This window comes from Ornithodoros turicata, chromosome 4, assembly GCF_037126465.1.
Source record: "Ornithodoros turicata isolate Travis chromosome 4, ASM3712646v1, whole genome shotgun sequence".
NCBI lineage: Eukaryota > Metazoa > Arthropoda > Arachnida > Ixodida > Argasidae > Ornithodoros > Ornithodoros turicata.
Genome location: NC_088204.1, coordinates 35348402 through 35367964, shown reverse-complemented (window position 1 = coordinate 35367964; position 19563 = coordinate 35348402). Strand labels below are relative to the sequence as shown.

The following is a 19563-nucleotide window of genomic DNA, read 5'->3' as shown; positions in this document are numbered from 1 at the left end:
CATTGACACGTGAACAGACACAATAGCAGCGCGCACATGTGCGCAGCGAACATGTTCGCCAAACGAACATGTTCCCTCATGCCGTGTAAAAACAACGCTTAACACCGCGTCAGTCGCTGAAGGGAGAACAGACATTGAGATGCTCGTTAAAAGACAAAGAGAAAGGAAAACAGTAAATAAAATAACGTTCAGAAAACAGCGAAAGGAAATAGCAAGAGACCAAACGACAACTCAAAAAGGAAAAAGAGGACTACGTTTTAATATCGTATTTTGGAAATATATAGTTGGATATAATGTATAAGCTTGAGAATTGCTTCAGGTGAGTTTCAGTAAAATTCATTGTCCTTCTAGAAATTCTAGAAGATTCTCTTTTTTGCAGTGTAACGATTTTGCCGTCCCTTGACTAGATCGCAAAACGAGACGAACTTCCCGATTATATTAAGCGACCTAGGGCATCTTCCCTCACGCCATGAATGTTTCTGTCTGTTGATTTTATTGTAAAACAACCTTTAAAGTTGAGCATCGCCTTTAAAATTGATTCCGCTCTGAGGATGCGTTGAAATTTATTCCGATGATTGCTATATTCTGTCACTTGAGTAACTTGAGTGTCACTTGAGCCTTTTGTGTGTGACAGAGACGTTCCAAAGACTGTTTTCGGGTTTTGTACCGAAGAATGGCTGTAAATATATGTAAGGTAAAAAACTACTGCCTGACATTTCTTGTGGTCTGTGTACACTGACATCAACGTCATCACCACGTTACAGAGGTCGCTATTGAAAGCCAGTCACAAACGCTGACGTCTGAGATGGACCTGACTGGCTCCTATAGTTAGTCGTTTTGTGACTAAGTAAAGATCTTAATCGCATCAGTCTCACAGATCAGGCTTTGTGACTGGCATTTAACAGCGACCTGGTCGCAGAAATTGAGGTACGGTGCAGACAAAGGATTACGAGACACGAGGTCGGCGCAATTTTTCTTCAGCGTGATACTGTGGCCGTCGACACGACAGCAGCAGTGGAAAACAGAAGAACAATCTGTTACTGTTTCTGCTGTCCACTTGTCCCCACGTGTCGGCGGCGGCACTGTCACGCTGAAGGAAAAGTACGCCGACCTCGCGTTCCGTAAACTTTTGTCAGCACTGGATCCTTAACATAAAGGGAACAGCAATATACTTCCTTAAGGCTACGATAGAGCCTCCAAGCAGAGGGTACTGAATTCAAGGCAACAGTAACCTTAACAGAAAGGTAACGGTGATAATTCCATAAGGCTACACACAAGCCTCTACATAAGAGTTACACATTGTAAAAGAGATCGTACTCTAAACATCAAAGTAACCGTGATATTTTAAGAAGTACACCGTAGCTTTTATTCAAAAGAAACGAAAGGGAACACTGAACACTTCTAAATAGAGATAATCTCTTTGCCAATTTGTTGCCTTTACAATAAGGGTACGAAGCTAAGAGTGTGGGTTACCCAGGTTCTGGCAGTGGTTTTTCATTTTATAAATGCGGTTCTACATTCTTAGACTGAGTCTAAGTGGTACCATTGGAAAGATAACATGCTACTGCATAAGTAGTATTTTTTAAATTTTTTGTCAAGGTTAGAACAGGTATTTCTGAAGAACGTGCTTACGAATACAGTGCAACTTTCAGAAACACGCATATTACATCTCTCCAGGAGCATCAATAAGTAAGCAAAATCCATTGCTAAAAAGAGCAAACAATAATCTGCCTTGTGATATGAAATTTGTTTGTTAGAGACATATAGCTTATTTGTAAAACGACTGCAAACATTGAGAGAAATCACACTAGGGAGCATTTTCTGCAATAATTTCTGAAACGAAGTACGCATAAGTTTTAAAGGGACTGAAAAGTGGAAAATAACCCCCATATTTTTGCCCACTATCGTGCACAACATCATTGTGTGATAACACACAGAAAGCATTACTTCTCAATTCGGCATATTTTTTACGTATAAATATTTTGAAGATTGCCGGAACATAGACGGTGCTGCCAACGAACGGCGAAAAAGAGCATCTTGGGTTTCGGTTCCAGGGGTCTCAGAGATTGGTCAACCCTTACAACGTGAGAGCTAATTTTGTAGAGAACAAAGTTGACGCACACTATCTTACAGCTAAACGCCATTTTAAAAATGCGTTACACGCTACATTAATAAAGCGTTAATAAAGCATTCAGCTACTCCGCCGATCCAGCCGCTACGAGCTACGATCCGCAACGCCATCTGCTATAGGCGTTTATTGTGGTTCATTGTCTACGTCGTGGGTGGTCATGCTGGTCGCGCGAAGCAGAAAATGGAAGTGAATGATATGCCTGTGGCTGCTCTGTCACGTATTCGAGAGACCGCCTGGCGTAGTTTTGGCGTTCGGGGATGCAAAAATCATCTTCGTTTATCTCCGACGACGGGTGTTTCCTGCCACAAGATTCTACACGAGAGTTCGCGAAAACGAATGTGGTTCCAAGCACTCTGCTATTAGATACAGCAGTCGTGTCGTGTGTGCTGAGCTAATTTTGCTGCCGATGACTACGAAGATGACGTAGAAAGCGAATTGCGAAGACGTCCGAATCAAGCTGACATTCAGTAACCAGTGATTTTGCTTCATCGAGGTGACGAGTTCAACACATCCTCTTACGTATGTGCAGGTGCCACGCATGTATAGATTATAATACAGCAATTCCATTTAACTTATGTTATCCTACTTGTCCCGTACTGAGCATTGTCAACATCAACAAATTTGATTTTAGGGGACTTTCAGTGTTGAAGTGGTGTCAGACTGCTTCGTGTGTGTGTGATCCAGGCACTCAAGTTGACCTGACAGAAATAGCTGAAAGCAGGTATGCAAAGTCCACAGATAGAATCACTAGATCTGTTACCTGTTCCAGACTTCGTGACATTTTTGGCGTCTTTGGGCAGGTGTAGAACATTAGTATGACACCAACAGCAGGAGAAGAAACCGATGGGAACTACTGGCTTCTTTGTTGAAGTACAGTTATGACTAGGGAACGTTAATTAATTTTCTAGAAATGCATCCTCTACACTTGAAAGCCCACTGAAACAGCGAAAGTTCATTCTATTCGCAGCCCCCGTACTGGAATTGTTCAAAGCGTGTCACAGCTGCAGTGAGCCGTGCAAGGTTACCACATCATATTGGTCCTAAATATGCAGAGTTCCCCTATCTCGGACAAAACAGTCATTTTTCTTTATTGCTCTCTCAATCCTACCTTCTCCTAGATTAAGGTGGTCCTGCGTTGCATGGGTACTGCTTATGCTTTTTCTACTATTGCTTTCAGATTCTTGTTCTGTTGAATAAATCTTCAATTGAGAGTTTGCAGCCATCACGCTGTCTACTGTGTCTGCCCCTCACCTATATTGGTGTGCTATAACGGTATAGCACATCAACATGCCGACAACTTACCAACAGCAACCAAACAACCTTGCCTAGTCCTACTTTTGGACGGAAACTACACCATGTCGTAGCATCCACATATATAAAATTTTAGTCGACGGAGATTTTCTGTTTTTGTACAGCCTTCATTGTACATTTCTTTTGTCTTGCTTAGCATGCGTGAAGAAAAGTTCTCATCTTCATGAAGATGACAGATCATTGTTGGATCTATCTGCAGCATTATTGTTCCTGTAATGTTCTCATCAACAAGAGAATACAAAAGTGCACACATGGTGAAACATAACTTGCTTGTTAAATTCACAAGGGAAAGACAAATCTGTTTTTACAACTCAAAAGGTTTTACAAAAGGTTTCCAACTTTATCAAGTACGTCAAAACATCAGAGGGCGAGAAGTCCTACTCTGTTTCCTAAATTTCTGGACGATAAAAAAGAAATATATAGTTTGAGGTGTGACAAAATGTTGCTTCTGCTCTTATATTATGTTTCAATTAAATGTTACGATGCATTTGTCGTGTACACTGAAGCCAGTTGCAGTTTACGGGGCTGTCAAAAGTACTTTACAAAAGTACATCTCAATTACAGTAACCGATAACTTATGCAATAAATTATTTCACCATTTTTGACTATTATGCACACCAATGCTGCATGGTTGACTTTGTACCCAGATCCGAAGGGTTGATAATACTTGAAGTCAGCCCTCAAGTCCTTCTTTACGAATGTTAGTTGGTGACGTGATAATGAATCAGTTACAAGTACTCCTTTTAGTAAAACAGAGTTAATCAAGTGTTAAATCCCAATCTTGGTTCAAATATTAATTGGCATTTGGAAACGTGGTCAATAAGAAGTATATTAAAAGGCTATGAACATAGTTCAGCTGAATGACACTGATGAAAATTATCCTATTTACTGCTCATATATACAAGATGTTAGTATAACCTACAAATACAGATTACTTAACCCTCAGGATCGCTTAGCCCCCAGGTTACTTAAACCTCCAGGAACAAACTAATAATTGTGCTGTGACAGCAAAGAAAAAGCAACGAGAAAAACTTGCAGGAAGCAAGAAATGAAAATTTGCTGACGTCAACATTTCTACAAGTCTGCGCACTGATGGGAAAGCATCCCAAATAGCGTGCGACGCAGATCGAGATCCAGTGGACTACTTTCTATTGTATTTTCTCGGAGCACCCCATATCCTTCTTGTGAACGGCTGACAGGTGATATAGCGGAATTTGCTGCAGAAATAAGGGTTTTCCGTCCAGTTTGCCTTTCAAGTAGCGCGTAAAGACACACGGCGCTGCCGGGTATGAAGCAATGCTCTTCAGTTTCTCGAATGTATGTAAAAGACACTTGCAGTACTTCGGTGCCAAGGCACAGTATTTCGGAATATTCGTTAGTTGTGATGCAGTTGTCTGTCAGCTTTCCACACGCATTCTCTACCCCTTGGCAGCAAAAACCGTAGTATCCATCGGTTTGCATTTCACATATGAGCACCTGCACGACGAAAAAAACAGCGCTTGTTTCGGCTTACACAAGTGCTTCTTCCTGATACATAGAGATTTCACAAAGTAGTCGATGTTCACGGCACGATGAGCTACTGGTGAAGACGAATGTGACTCCGGTTAATCTCTGGACGAGGAATCTTCTACTGCGAAGCACACACCAGTGGCACACACTTTCCAGCACGCTAACACACGAACAGAAGTTCTGTCCGCGACAGTTCTCGAATGCGGAATTCCAGCGCACTCATGTTCAAGAGGCTCGACATTATCGGCGTAAAGAGTGGTCACAAATGCCCACTGCCATTTTCGTTTTCGCCTGATTAGCGACCGGAAGCGCGCGTATTGCATGCGTCCTCGACACATGGCGCGGGGTCATGCAATTGTTGATAGACTGCTCGGTTTCCTACTAGGTCCCTGGACATGCAATTATGGAAAATTGGATTACAGAAAAACTACAGCGATTTCAGCGGAGTTCTTTGATATTTGAAATTTTAATGGTTCAAGCTTTTCGCTGATCATAAAGTTTCGATAGGTTTATATTCACTTTTCGGTCCCTTTAATAATTCTTGCATAGGCTAACAGTGTGTTGTGCATAGAATATGTCAAACTGTGACTGTGTGGCTTCTATACGTGACGACTGGGGTGCTCTCAAATTGCAGGGAGAGCGCATATCGTGCACGCGCTGTTGTTCACGTGGTTAGACATTTAATTTTGTTTTCTTTCGCCGCTGCAGCGCCTAGCACTCAAAGACTGGTGAACTTGTTCATCACACACGGTTGCTTTAAAATAAAAAATAGTGATGAATATCGGAGAACCGCAGTGGAGAGCCTTGCCTGAATTCAGTTGAAATCGCGCTGTAGAGCAATGTGCTCCTTGGGTGGTGTTCCGACGTGACACAATGATGCAAGATTCATCCTTTGGCGGAACACTAAAGCAATTATCCGCCGATCAAGAATTGCTGCATCATACAGACCGCGTAATTGGTACACGGTGAGACTCGCATTAATGCAGTTATTACGCCTTCAATTTTAAGATATCCTAAACTCTAGCTTGCCCGAAGATAGCTGCACAAGCCAACCGGCTTTCCATTCAATAAATATATACCCCCCTCCCCCCAACCTGTAGATGTGTTTTTGCAAAAGTTCCCAGTGATAAACTTGTTACATGCGCACTGACAACATCAGTATGCTGGCTGTAGCACCTGCTATCGTATATGGTGGTGGTGGTGGCGGTGGTCGTGAAAGAGCTCGCCGCTGCCGGCCTCACAGAGGCGTATACCACGGCGTGAGAACGCCTGAGAGTCATTGGTCGGGTCTTGCGATAGCTTGCAGTGCCCGTATATATGTGAACAACCAAACGCACGTCAAGGCATTGCAACGCATATGTACGCAACCGCGCACACGCATTGTAACGCCAGAGCGTGAACCGAACTACGGAATGATGAGAACCAGTACAAAAGACTTTATCTCTGCTGGAACACAGGCGCTTCGCAAACGATGGCGCAGCAGCATTGAGAAGCGGGTTAAGTTTCCAAAAAATATGTTACATTTCCCCGAAGTTATTTACCTTTATTGTTTGCCAATAAATTATTTAAGGTTACCACTCTCGTACTTACGTTGTGAAAATATAACATTGACCAACACCTCCGATCATGCGCGTTTCTCGGGCGTAACGCGAAACGTACATACCGAATGGAAAGCGAAAACACGAAAACAACACCGGACGAGCTCACTGTTGTTTTCGTGTTCTCCCTCTCTCTTCAGTATGTACGACAACCAACTGGCCGAATCTTCCACTCTCGCAGCAAAATGTGTCAGTGTCTGTGTCTCTGTTGCATGCCGACTCAACGATATATCTCACACTGAATGAGGTATTAACCATTGACGTTGTTTCCAGCGTGGTATGATTGGTGACAAACTACGGATCAAGCCCTTATACACAGCGGAACGATCCGAACTAGGTCTCGTGCCGCATCTGCTTTATCAGGAAGACGCCCTAAAGGGAGAGGCTGCCAGATATGACTACGGTGAGCAGTCGATTCTGTTATACAATAGGCGAAGAACACATAGCTCTGGCGCATACGACACACGCAAATGACGATATGTCTCATTCTGGGGGGTCAACTAGGCTCCTTCTCCTTTAAGGCTATAGTGTAGGAATAGGACAGGAACAGGAAGAATATGAATGTTTTTTTTTCTTCATTCCTTCTCCTTCTTGATCTTACCTTCATGTTTTTCTCAGTAGTTTGTGTTGTCCTTCGCAGGACCACGGGGATACGCGAGTCGTGTTTTAAAGGAGGTCACAAAACCATCTCAAAGATTTTCTGTTTTGGACGCACAACGAAAGCATGTCTAACTTAACATGGAACATGATACTCAACAAGTAACAAACGAAAACCACTCTCTATATATAATATTTCTCTTACAAATCCAACACACCCTAACATCGACGCGCGTTCCCGCAGAAATCGTTCTGCAATCTGCAACGTGGAGGAGGGGGTGGAGGAAACGTAACTGCACCGCGCAAGAATCGCAGCCGGCGCTTTGCACTTTTCTTCTTTCGTTCTCCCTGGGTAGCAGAGTTTCTCTAAATCAAATAGAAGGCTGTACCCTAATACCTTCAAAGTGACCCGGACGGCTAGTTGCGGGCATTGCCACAGTTGCGCGCGGTCGCGTTTGTAAAATATGAGTTCTAAGATATTTACGCATGAGTAAATTCATATCGTGGGGGGGGGGGGGGTTGATGCAGGGGGAAGGTGGGTCTGCCTGCTCTGAACTGGCGGCTAGGCGCATCCTGAGGAGGGAGAAGAGGGGAGGCTGAAAGACGGAAGGGAGATGATGGTGGCACAGCAAAGGGAGAGTCGTGATAACCCCCTTGCTTTGGGACATGGGTAGTCCCACTGGACTACCCAGCACAGGAAACATGCGAGCATCCTTCAGTAGTCTTCATTGGGATGCTCTCTGTACCACTTTAACCGCCAGGATTATTGGCGAAGTTTCCCCAACAATTGCTTTGCGTAGTGCATTTTAATAGGGAGGTTAACGACTACGTTTAAAAAAGTGTGGTGACTGAAGTGCTTCCTGTGCTCTTTGGTTTGTGTGTTCAGTGGCACCACGGCTGCCTGTCCTGGGATTAAGTTTGCCCATCTCAGGGGTCCTTAGGTTTGCTCAGATCCCAGCACAGGGCACGCCATGTTTGACTTACCCCACGAAGGCGGTACGACGCATATGCACGCCATGCTACCAAATTGCTACCTCGGGCGCATCAGCCGTGTTCGAATGCTCAACCTCTCTACCGGTAGGAGTATGGGAAGGGTACTTTAGCTGGTTGGAAGTCTTTCATATTTTGTATAGTAAAGCATAAAGACCATCCACGTAAGACATTTCGACTCCACAAGGTTTTGTTGAGAGAAAGTGGTGAAGGTTCACATCTGCATGGAAGAAGGTTTTTAATGGGCGACTATAGGCTGAATGGTGAAGGTGAAATGAGGAATGTTTCTTAGCGCGCTGGGTAGCGTTGTCATACATCGCGTGCCGGAAGACTGTGGCTGATGATGCGGATGCTACATCATCCCCACCCTTCTGGATGAAAATGTATTTAACTGACCAGGAAGGCACTAGCAGCGCAGCATACGGCTTCACGCAACGTGTTTGCTAGCGGCATGTCGGAGGTTCCGAGGAGTCCTGCGTGTTGGAAGAAGTCGGCTCGTCATCAAGGTCAGTCTCGGAAAAGATTGCTACCGAGGATGAATCCAAATGTGCAGGTTTCAGTTGGTAGTTTGAAACAGTATCCTCACGGCCATTGACAGACAGCTTGTACCACTTCAAGATTCGTGCTATGACACGGCATGGACCATTGCAGTGGAGCTGCAGCGACTTCTTGACGGAACGACGAATAAAACATGCGTGGATGTCTGGAGATCCGAAGCGACGAACGTCTGTCTCCACAGGTGCCGCAGAGCTGGTGATGGACGGATCTTCGTTGTACTTTAGCCGTTGTACTTTAGCACGCAGACAGACAAGACAACGACGGGTCCATGATCTTACGTCAGCGTTTATGGCAGGCCATAGGAACCATGACGTCACCAACATGTTTGGAAAAGTCTGCTCCTAAAAGAGGGTACTGAGGTCGGCAACGACGAACATCCAAGCGAAACTGCGATGGTGACGAAATGTTCTACGTCGTTTGTACAGATGGAAGTGGAATTCACGGCTTGGAAGATGCAAGTCGTCCGTTGACGACAACAGCGGAAAAAGGTATTACGCTTACACCTGCCCGGTGCCAATAAAAAAATTAAGACCTGAGTTTTTGTCCATGACGAAGTGCAGGCAGCTACACGATGCGCTAGAATCACCAGTTGCCGTCTATAGTGACCGGTGTGGCTGTTTCCCTGGAAGTTGCAACGCTGGAGGCACCAGCGTGTATCCCGCAATTTCATTTTGAATTATATTTTAAAACCGCTGCAATTTCACTAAATTTAATTTTAAATCGCTGTTGCGGGGGAAGGTTCGGGGCCTCCAAGCGCTTCACTGTTGCGATGTCAAACCCGCAATGCGCCTCATTCGCCGCGAAAAATCTGTCTGCTAATGACAGGGCGGCGTGTTGCTTGTTCACTGCTATTCTTTATGTCACTATGTAACAGTAAACGAAACATTCTGATGACATGTTGGCTTTGCACTGTATTTGCTTTGGTTGCGTAAGTAGGGAGTAGCCGTAGCGTCCGGGGTTTTGGAATGGGGTGAACCATTCCATTCAAATTCCATTCCTTTCAGTTACTCGGAATGGAAAGTTGTGGTCAATTTCCACTCCTGAAATACGTCGGCAACCTCATTCCATTCCTTTAAGTCCGGCACTAAAAGAAAACAGAGGAGGGCCGATAACTGTACTGGCTAGCCCGGCAGTGTTAGAGGAGGTTGGCGTTACCCAGCACAGAAAAAGCACAAAGACGAGGTGCAGAGAGGTTCTTAACATCACAACAACATCAATACTCTAGTAGTTGTGATGCTAAACTTTTTCTTACCTCGGATATGTGAGAAATCTCGCTGATCAGGGATATTGTGTGTCCCGGTTCAGAAACATCAGGTGCTGGAAATTGATGCCTAATAGTCAACTTCGCTGCCATAGTATACGAAGCTGCAGAGAATACTCGTTCTACATCTGCCGAATCTGCGTATAGTTCTGGGTGACCGCGAGTAGCTTTACCGTATTATCATTATTATTATTTTGGAAATGAAGGACAAAGGAAGCCCCGTTCATACATGCCGAATATTAAACAATATTATTTCGCTTTTGACTGTGTGCAGATGAGATGCACGTGCGCAAAGGGTGCGAGGGGAGAAACCAGTGGGGGTGGGGGTGGAGGATATGTTTAATGCAAAGTAACAAAAAGAGAAGGGAGGGAAACCAGTAGGTTGAAATCAAAACTACCACCGGAGCAACCAGACTATTCAAGCCCAATTCCATTCCCATTCCATTCCTAGTACACTTTCCACCATTCCATTCCATTCCTAGTACACTTTCCACCATTCCATTCCATTCCAATTACACTCCAGGCTCTGATAAATCTGCAATGATTCCGGAATCATTCCAACTCCGGAGTGGCAATACCGCAACCCTGGTAGCGTCACACATGAGGCGGCATTCAAAGTGCCTATTTGCGAACCGTTCAGTGTGATGCAACTTTATTGTCTTCGTCCGTATCACTTGAGGTACAGCCTGCTTAAATGTGGCTGTCCGTACAAAAGTGTTTTAGTGTACCCCCGAGGAGGCCTGAAGTGATGAAGTGATGCCATGTGGAATTCGAGGCTCCCGAAGGAAGGGCGGTGCTGACGGTGCACCCATATGAGGCGTGCCGATGACCCATCGCAGCGTAAACTTCGTGTGGACACACTTCAGAGAGGACGACAGAAGAGAAGTAAGGAGTCGGAACTCTGGCGCGCCGCCTTTGTGAAAACGTGATCCCGATCCCTCAAGTCTAATTGTGGCCGCGGCGCGGCGCACGCGCTCCGTCAGGTACTTGCTCCTCTGAAATGACGTTCCTGTAACGCGCTGTCTCAGACGTACTTGTGTGTCCAGTGCGAGCAAGAAAAAATATTTTGATCAATACACACGATTGTCGTGTATCAAGGAACGATCTCTCTCTGAGTTTTTTACCTCCAGTTTATGTTGGTGCAAAGCGAGAGGCTTTTATTTTACAATGTGGGGAAGCCGCCGTCAAGGAGGATCCGCGTTGGCTTGAAGGCTTGAATGTCGAAATAAGCGTAGTGGTCTCGCAGTTAAGAAGCTGTCAAGAATCGCGGAAGTACGTTTTGTTTTATTTGAGACAGAAAGACACCTGAAGAAGCACAGAGGTTGTTGTTTGACATCGTGCAGGATGGTACGGGTAGAAGTTCCATCACCGGCAACGCACGACTGCGAGGTCTACATTGATAAATGGTGTACATTCATTATTATGACTTTCCACGAACACACCTCGCAGCGAAGGGCAATGATGTAATTGAGCTGGTTAATACACGTTTGCATTCCAGCTGTTCCACGAGAGCGTCGTCACGAGCGTTTCTACCAGCTGCTTCGTGTGCACAACGCTTTGGGAAACGGGAGCTTTTTGTCGTAACTGTCATGCATCCGCTAGAATAGAGAGCATACAGTTACATTTCCCATAGAATTCAATACCAAGGTGCCAGAACACTTACTGGCACAGGTTTGCACACGTGGCACAGGATTCAGCGCATGTACTCCTGTTCAAGGGCGGGATCCCGAAGAAGATTTTTATCTTGGTGTCCACGTGGGGGTGTGAAGCCCATGTCTACTGGATTTGGGGCTGCTTTGGATTTTCTGGCAGGTATCTTGGGGGTGTTGCAATATTGTTTTTTAGGGGGGGTGGAACTAAGCATGGAACTGAACGTCAAAGCGATAGTGTATAATGTAGAAGTCAGTGTTCAAGATTGGTCAACACACATTAGAGACTAGATCCTGACTTTCTTTTCAGTTTCCAAAGTCGTGTCATACAGCGATTGGCATGCATGACAAGAAATAAGAAAATAAGTGTCACTTAAACGTCGCCATTACGCGAACGAACTGGCGCTCATTCAGGATAATAGCCCCTGAACCTTCGTAACTCCACCGTGTCCCTCCAGCAGAGCGTCCCCCCTCCTTGCACTCCCATAAACAAAGGTTTGTTAATTGCTTCACAAGTACACACATACAACTTTCTCAGTCCCAGCTTATGCGGCGACCCACATAGCGCGTGATTCCGAAAAGATGGCGTTCGGTGACTTTGCAGAGCTTCAAACACACGCTTCCCACCACGCCATTCAAATGTGGCTTTTCAGCACAACCTTTGCTTCCTTTGGGGTAGCTTCCACCTATGAAACGAAAACGAGGCAACAGAAACTGCAAAAAGTGACTGTAGGTGACGAGAAAACAATACGCTCTGTAAGCGCGCGGGGTCACCGCGCATGACGCAGGAGTGACGTTTCAAGGACGCCTTTGATTGGCTGGACGAAACATGTGCTCGCTCCTAAAAGGTAAACAATGCAGCGTCTAGCCGAAGCTGAACTGTAAAACAGCGAATACGGCTCTGATATCGACATCAAAAGTGTGTGTGTTTTTTTTTTTCTTTCTGTGATGATCTTGGCTGTATGAACAGACGTGAAAAGAAAGTTGAACGTAGGAAACGCGCTTAAGCGTGAATTCCTGGACGTCTGTATTAGTTCGAATGCGCGTGCTTCATTCAGAGATCGTTCATACCGCGTCAGGGTTACGCTGTCGACCTATGGACGGATGCAGTGTGCTTTGTGTGAATGCCCCAACGGAAATGAGAAATGTAGTCATGCCGTTTGCTGCCATCAAATACGTGTCAAAAACTAACGTACCGCAACAGTAGAAACGCCGCCCCAACAGTACCATACCACTAGACATGATGAGTGTATTTAAGTGTGTTTCTAAGAAGGCCAAATTTAGTCATCGAACTTGAATACTTTTTCTGTACTTCTACGCGTTTTCCATGTTACACTGAAAGCACTACTCTGTGCGTCACCCGGATGTCAAGCGAAATATTCCCTTTTGTCGCAGAAATGCATCATGTGTGTATGAATGCTTCAATGACCGAAACAAGCGGGACATCCATGTCCCTCTTTTGAATGGGTAGCATACTGTGCCTCGGGTTTGGGCGGTTTGGGGGCACGCAGGAAGCGATGTGAGGTCCTGAACGGTATGCGGTTAAACTATCCAAACACAATCAGACAGGACCGATGTCCGCCGGAATGTGACATCAAAGTATATAGAAAGTAACTCGTTACTTTTAAAAGTCCTGAAGATGGTGCCTCGGAACTGCGGCGTCAAAGTAACGACAACAAACAACTCTGGTAGCTGTATCTTGCCAGTCGCGACGGTCGAGTGCCTTCTGCCACCGCCGACGTTCCCGTTTGTCTTTTGGAACATGGAAGACAGATACTCCATCCAATTGTCCATAGCACGTATTTATCACAACACGAAATCCACAACACGTATTTACCATTTTGTCGCTTAAAAACGACGTAAAACACAACAAACTGACAGCGTGAAAGCGACCGATCCGTCTTGTTTACCTTTTTCGCTGCTCGCACGTGGTGCAATGGCCTTCTCCACCAATAGGAGCTCGCCACATCACCGCGCGCTTCACTCCACTCTCTCCCCCTCCTCTTCTGCGCAGAAACTCACTCACAAAGCGTATAACTCATTACTGGAGAGACCGTTGTTCTTGTTTATTTAACAAGCGCTCGTTTTGAACGCTTTTTAGTAGAGCACAAACGGCGCATTGCAGGGAAGGAGATTTCGAGGAGCTAGTTACCGGAGGGAATACGAGCGCCGCGGCGAACAATTGACTCGAGGAATTGGGACGTCATTCTCCAGCCGAGTTCGGTCTCCTTACTTCTTCTCCGTGGAGACGCAGGAGCTGCGCCACATTGTTATGGGCTGTCTCGTTGCGCGCCACATGTCCCCTACAAGGAGGAGAGGATTTTTCTCGTGCATGCGAATGAAATCCCTCCGTATCCGCTATGGTCGTATTATTTTTGAAAAAAATAATACAGGACCAAGTGGATAAAAAGCATCCACTCGTTGGCTGATTACAGGCAGGTGGTCAGTTCCAATACAGCGAAAACACCATGTGTTTGAGACTCTCCCTGGATTTTCCTGTAGTCTTTCGAGAATGATGTCGGCAGAGTTTCCCCTCAAGTCCGCCCAGGACGCGTACTAATCCCCGGTCCACAACTCCTTCCTACTGTCCTGTCTCCATCTGTCGATGTTTGTACGCCTCGCATAGACGCAGTTGCTTCACGACGATAAAATGGAATCAAAAAAGTAACTATAGTACTCAGACATTCTAATAGACCGCAAAAGAGTACTCTTTTTTGTATGTGGATGTGGTTAGGGAGCGGGAAGTATAGAGGGCATTACGCGAGGTTAGGCATAACCAGGAATTTGTCTATTGCGCAAAGTTCTTGCCGGTGTGTATGTGACACTGTGGGAACGAGCAGCATCTTTAAAATGTTCTCCATTGTAGCACCTCGCCTTCTATTGCGGAAGCTGTCCCTGTTCCCCGTCTTTCTGCAATACGAAGATTAAAACTTCCTCTTGCAGCGAGATAACAAAACTATACAGGATGCAAAGGGAAGAAGAAAATTGGGATCTGCACTCTGTAGCGCTAGATGATAAGGAGTACATGCTCCTGGATAAGATGGGTAGAAATCCAGCGAACCGGTAGAGATGTAGGAATGGAGTTGCCTCAGGACAGAAGCCGCCGATATTTCGAACAGAGACTGTTCTTCTTCTGGGCACCGTCCTCATCATTGGCATGGTATTTAAAGGGTTAGGTGTGACGTGTTTAAAGGTTCATGCGAATTGTGGGTCAACAGCCCGGAGGGAAGAAAGGTCCGTACGGGTTTTTACGGCGGGAGTGAATGGCTGCTTTGTTAGAGTGTGGAGGGGATTATGTGAACGTAGTGATCTAGGCTACAGACCGGTTGCAGAAAAATGGAAGGTTCACGAACACGTGGACGAAACGGGACAACAGGCAAGAATTCGCAAGCATAGCGAAAGATAAGGAGGTTAGTGGTTACGTGGGGAAAATTCCAGAACGAGCAATTTTTTTCTTAAATATATATTTGTAATACAAAGTTGTGGCATGCAATACTCTTGCAATGCTGCAAATTACTGTGCAATGCTCTTTATTGCATGCCACAACTTTGTATTACAAGTATATATTTAAAAAAAATTTGCTCGTTCTGGAATTTTCCCCACGTAACCACTAACCTCCTTATCTTTCGCTATGCTTGCGAATTATTGCCTGTTGTCCCGTTTCGTCCACGTGTTCGTGAACCTTCCATTTTTCTGCAACCGGTCTGTAGCCTAGATCACTACGTTCACATAATCCCCTCCACACTCTAACAAAGCAGCCATTCACTCCCGCCGTAAAAACCCGTACGGACCTTTCTTCCCTCCGGGCTGTTGACCCACAATTCGCATGAACCTTTAAACACGTCACACCTAACCCTTTAAATACCATGCCAATGATGAGGACGGTGCCCAGAAGAAGAACAGTCTCTGTTCGAAATATCGGCGGCTTCTGTCCTGAGGCAACTCCCTTCCTATGCTCCTGGATAAGCGCGTTAATGGACGATGATTGTTGAACACGTTTATTCGGGTATGTTGTTTCCCAGTCCCGCTGTGGTTCAATGGGTCTCCATTTGGGCGATTGCAGCCGAAACCGGCAAGAGGTGTAGCTCCAGCCTCTTGGATTTCGCTGAAAAAAATTGTGTACATTCCGTTAGGGGTGTGTATGTTAGATATGAACTTGTTTTCTCAAGATCTTTTTCTTGAGCATTGGGGTGCCTCGAACTTGGCCCAAACATGAAAAAGGGTTGTCCGTTCCGCGCGTCCTTCAAACGCATACAGACGACATTTCTGCAATTTCTTTGCTTGGTGTTGGAGGGGAAGCGTCGATCTTCCTTCTCAAAGTCCATATGGAACGAAAACTAGTGTAGTGACGTGGTGAGAGCTTAAGAATGGAGCGCGTTTTGAGCCAAGTTTACGATTCATTTTCGGAAAGGTAGCATTTTTGCACGAGCCCGAGATTATTTATGCTCATAAAATACTGCATGGAGACTCGCTTCATGTAAAACTTTGAAGCTGACCTGTGTTCATTGCTTAACTAAGCGATCAAGAACATAGACCATTCGTAAAAAAAATTCGGATAGTATTCGGATAGTATTTTCACGTACCTGAGGTCATCTAGGAAGTGAAAGAACTGGTGCCATTTGCAGGATAGATCCTCTCCTATAACATATTGGAAATCCACATGCGTTTTTTCCATAAACCAGACACCAAAAATTTTCGTCACCGTACTCCGCTGGAGCTCCTTCGTTAGTCGATGAGCTGTGGGAAGTATAAAGTGATGCTTTTGTAACCCTCTCCTGTGAAAAGAGACGCTTTCGTTTACCGTGTTGAAAATATACAGATGTATATTTCTTACGCGAGGACAAAAAATCTTCACTATAGTCAGCTGCAGGCCATTCGATAGTTGAGGTAGTTTGGGAAGCAAAAAAAAAGTTTACGTGTGTATTTTTGCTTAAGCTAGGAAAAAGATCGTCAGCGCATTCATATCCCATCTGTAGAGTACAATTATCACGCTTTGAAGAAAGTTCGCCATTCTACTGTTCTCAAAGCTCTACCGCGAGTACTGACAGCCAGCTCTTCGTAGCAGCTTCGTCGTCGTTTCTGGGAGCCTGACTGATGAGTGATGACACTGTTAAGGGCAACCTCCATGGAGCGAATGTACAGCGAAAAAGCTGCGAACTTCGCTCAGCGTCGGACGCCCTGCGCGAGGCGTCAAAAATGAGAGCGTCCGCCGCCGATCTGCCCATGCCAGATATTTTCGCCCAGCGTCCGCGATTCCGGAAGCGTCAACTGCAGATGAACCAATCAAAGTGCTCTTCCGCTACGAATCTACGCCAGATCGCCTGCACGTGGTGGTCTGCTCTCGTGAATCATCGTCATCGTCCTCTTCTTGCAACTGGATGCTGTCGTCTGCTCGCTGTTTCGCAAACTGCATCGTTAGAACGTGAGGCATTGTATGCCAAGAAACATGTTTTCCTTTCGCAGTAGTGAATATGCATTTCGGTACGTTACTGGGCGCATCTTTTCAGACAGTTGTTGGATTTACTTGCAAAATTTGTGACATTAAATGCACTTTTTCGAGCAATTGATTTCACTAAGCTTTCACCTCATATCCTGGCAACAGTGACATCACAGCATGACTTCGCGACGCCGTCCGCTGGTTTTTCGCTCCATGGAGCTGGTGCCGGCGAACAACTGGCGGCGGAACGCGCGTGGCAGTCTGCCGCGCGAACTTCGTTGCAAAAATTCGCTCGATGGAGGTTGCCCTTTACGGTGCACACCATTCGCAACTTGTTTGTTCAACAATGTCCAGGAATGTACTACTTCTCTAATGGCGCTGCGTCGCAATAGAACAATAGAAAATACGATTGCCTGGTTTTCTTTTAAATAATCAATCAATCAATCAACGATTGCTAACCTTTGCCTCCACAAGGATGGCTTTGGCATGCTAGGTAGCTCTTTTTTTCCTCATCCTGTGATAAAGGGCAATGTCATGGGGTTGGCAGTACAGCTCGGAAGGTTGGCTTGATTGAAGTGCCCCTATTGAGTTCATATGTTATGACGCCTGCACAGTTGTTCCTCTGGGTGTTCTGGGTGGGGTGGAGAGAGTGCATGCGTTGTGGCTCACCGCCGAAGACATACGGTTGCAGAAGAAATTACTGAACTTGATGCACAATAAAGCATGCTCCATCCGAGGCAGCAGGAATGTACGATTACTTTAAGAGTACATCTTCTCTTCATCACACCACTTCACATCTGTTTCCAGTGGAAAGACAGTGCACGTGGAGTCATATATTTCCTCTTTTTTGCTTTCTGTTGTGAAACCATAATAAATGGTTCCTAAAGACTCTTGTGTCGCGTTCTAACATATTCTGAGTTAATAGCTATGGTCAAGTGGCGCAGCAAACAGTGGAAGAAATATCATGATAATGGCAAGTCACAGAGTGGGATGTAAATGTGCTGACGAAGTTTTTTTCCCGTTTAAGAAGAAATACGCAGGCAGACTCTTGGTGCTATAGGGGATTGTCTGTTCTTGAAATTGTTTTTTTTTTTACTTACCAGACGAATTCAGGTATGCGAAAACAATCATAAATGAAGACGAAGCTGTTACGAAGCAGTGACTGTGAGCGTTATATTGGTGGAACTTACCAGAACAGCAGAAGGCAAAATTCGACAACGGGGTGATAATGGTACGTTACAGGGGGGATGCGAGTGCGCTGACGAATCTGCTTTCTCGCGTAAGACCAAATACATCTGTCGATTTTTGAAAATGCTAAAGGGGAGGGTCTCTTTTCACAGGAGGGGGTCACAAAGGCATCATTTTATACTTCCTGGGCGACCTCAACTAACGAATGAGCTGCAGCGACGTACGGCAGCGTAACAAAAAAAAAGTTTTTTTTTCTCTTTTAAGGAAGTATACACCTGTAGATTTTCAATACGTTACGGTAGAGGATTTGTTCTAGAAATCACACGATTTGGTTCACCTCCTAGGCAACCTCAGGTATGTTCAAATACCATCTGAAAAGAGTATTTAAAAAAAAAAATTTCGATGTTCTCGGTCGCTTAGTTAAACAACGAATACAGATCAGCTTCATATTTTTACGTGAAGCTAATCTTCATCAAGCAGTTTATGAGCATAAATAACCTCGTGTTCCTGCAAGAACGCCTGCTTGCAGAAAATTATTCGATAACCTGTACCAAAACGCGCTCCGTTCTTAAAGGACGACGGAAACGAAAATAGGCTGCAAAGCTATTTGCCTCATATTGCGATGTGTACCAAAACAATCCGGAATTCGACTTAGATTTGCGTATATTAGTTGAAACGCCGCCACAATCGCGATATAAAATTCGGCCGTAGAGCACTCTGAGCCCCTGGTGAGCGTCGCCGCGCCGCCGTAGCAGACCACGGAAGTGACGCACGTTGGCTCTCCTGTTGGAGTTCCTGACTTTCATTTCGCTTCATTTCATTTGGTGTTTCGGCGTACGTCTAATTCCTGCTACGGGGAAAGAACGGAGACGAAGAAGCATGTACGAACCCATCTCTCGTAGGATATATTGTCTTCAGACTTCCATGAGATCTCCGAATCAAACATCTTCAGGCGTTATTCAGAATTCGCCGTGTTTGTGCCGGGCAGCCGCACATGGAGCGCGAGAGATATTTGACGTCACGCGCTCCTCAGATTTTCCCGCAATGCTTGGCGCGCTCCATGGGCGATCGTGTCGAGTGGGCGGCCCAGCGCTCTCGTAATCGTCAGAAATATGGCCATCCGCACAGCGTACTTGCAAAATACTAGTGGCACCATAATTTTACATAATATTTACACCTTGTTCGGTCCCCTTTTTGCAATGGACAAATTTCGTTTCCGTTGTCCTCACCACGACACCAGAGAGTTGGTCTCGTAGATCGACCCTTCTCCTCTAACTCCGGGCAAACGAAGCCCAGAAATGCCGTATGGATGCGTCAGAAGGACGCGCGCACTT

At 45.4% G+C, this 19563-nt stretch overlaps 1 protein-coding gene across 1 annotated transcript in view; it reads left to right on the top strand.

The window, feature by feature from the left end:
- Positions 1 to 19563, top strand: part of LOC135392976 (venom metalloproteinase antarease-like TtrivMP_A) — a 91502-nt gene that overhangs the window by 8585 nt on the left and 63354 nt on the right. Inside the window, exon 4 of the mRNA XM_064623593.1 lies at positions 6823 to 6952. Within this exon, the coding sequence (XP_064479663.1) occupies positions 6823 to 6952 (130 nt within the window). The remainder of the gene's footprint in view (positions 1 to 6822; positions 6953 to 19563) is intronic.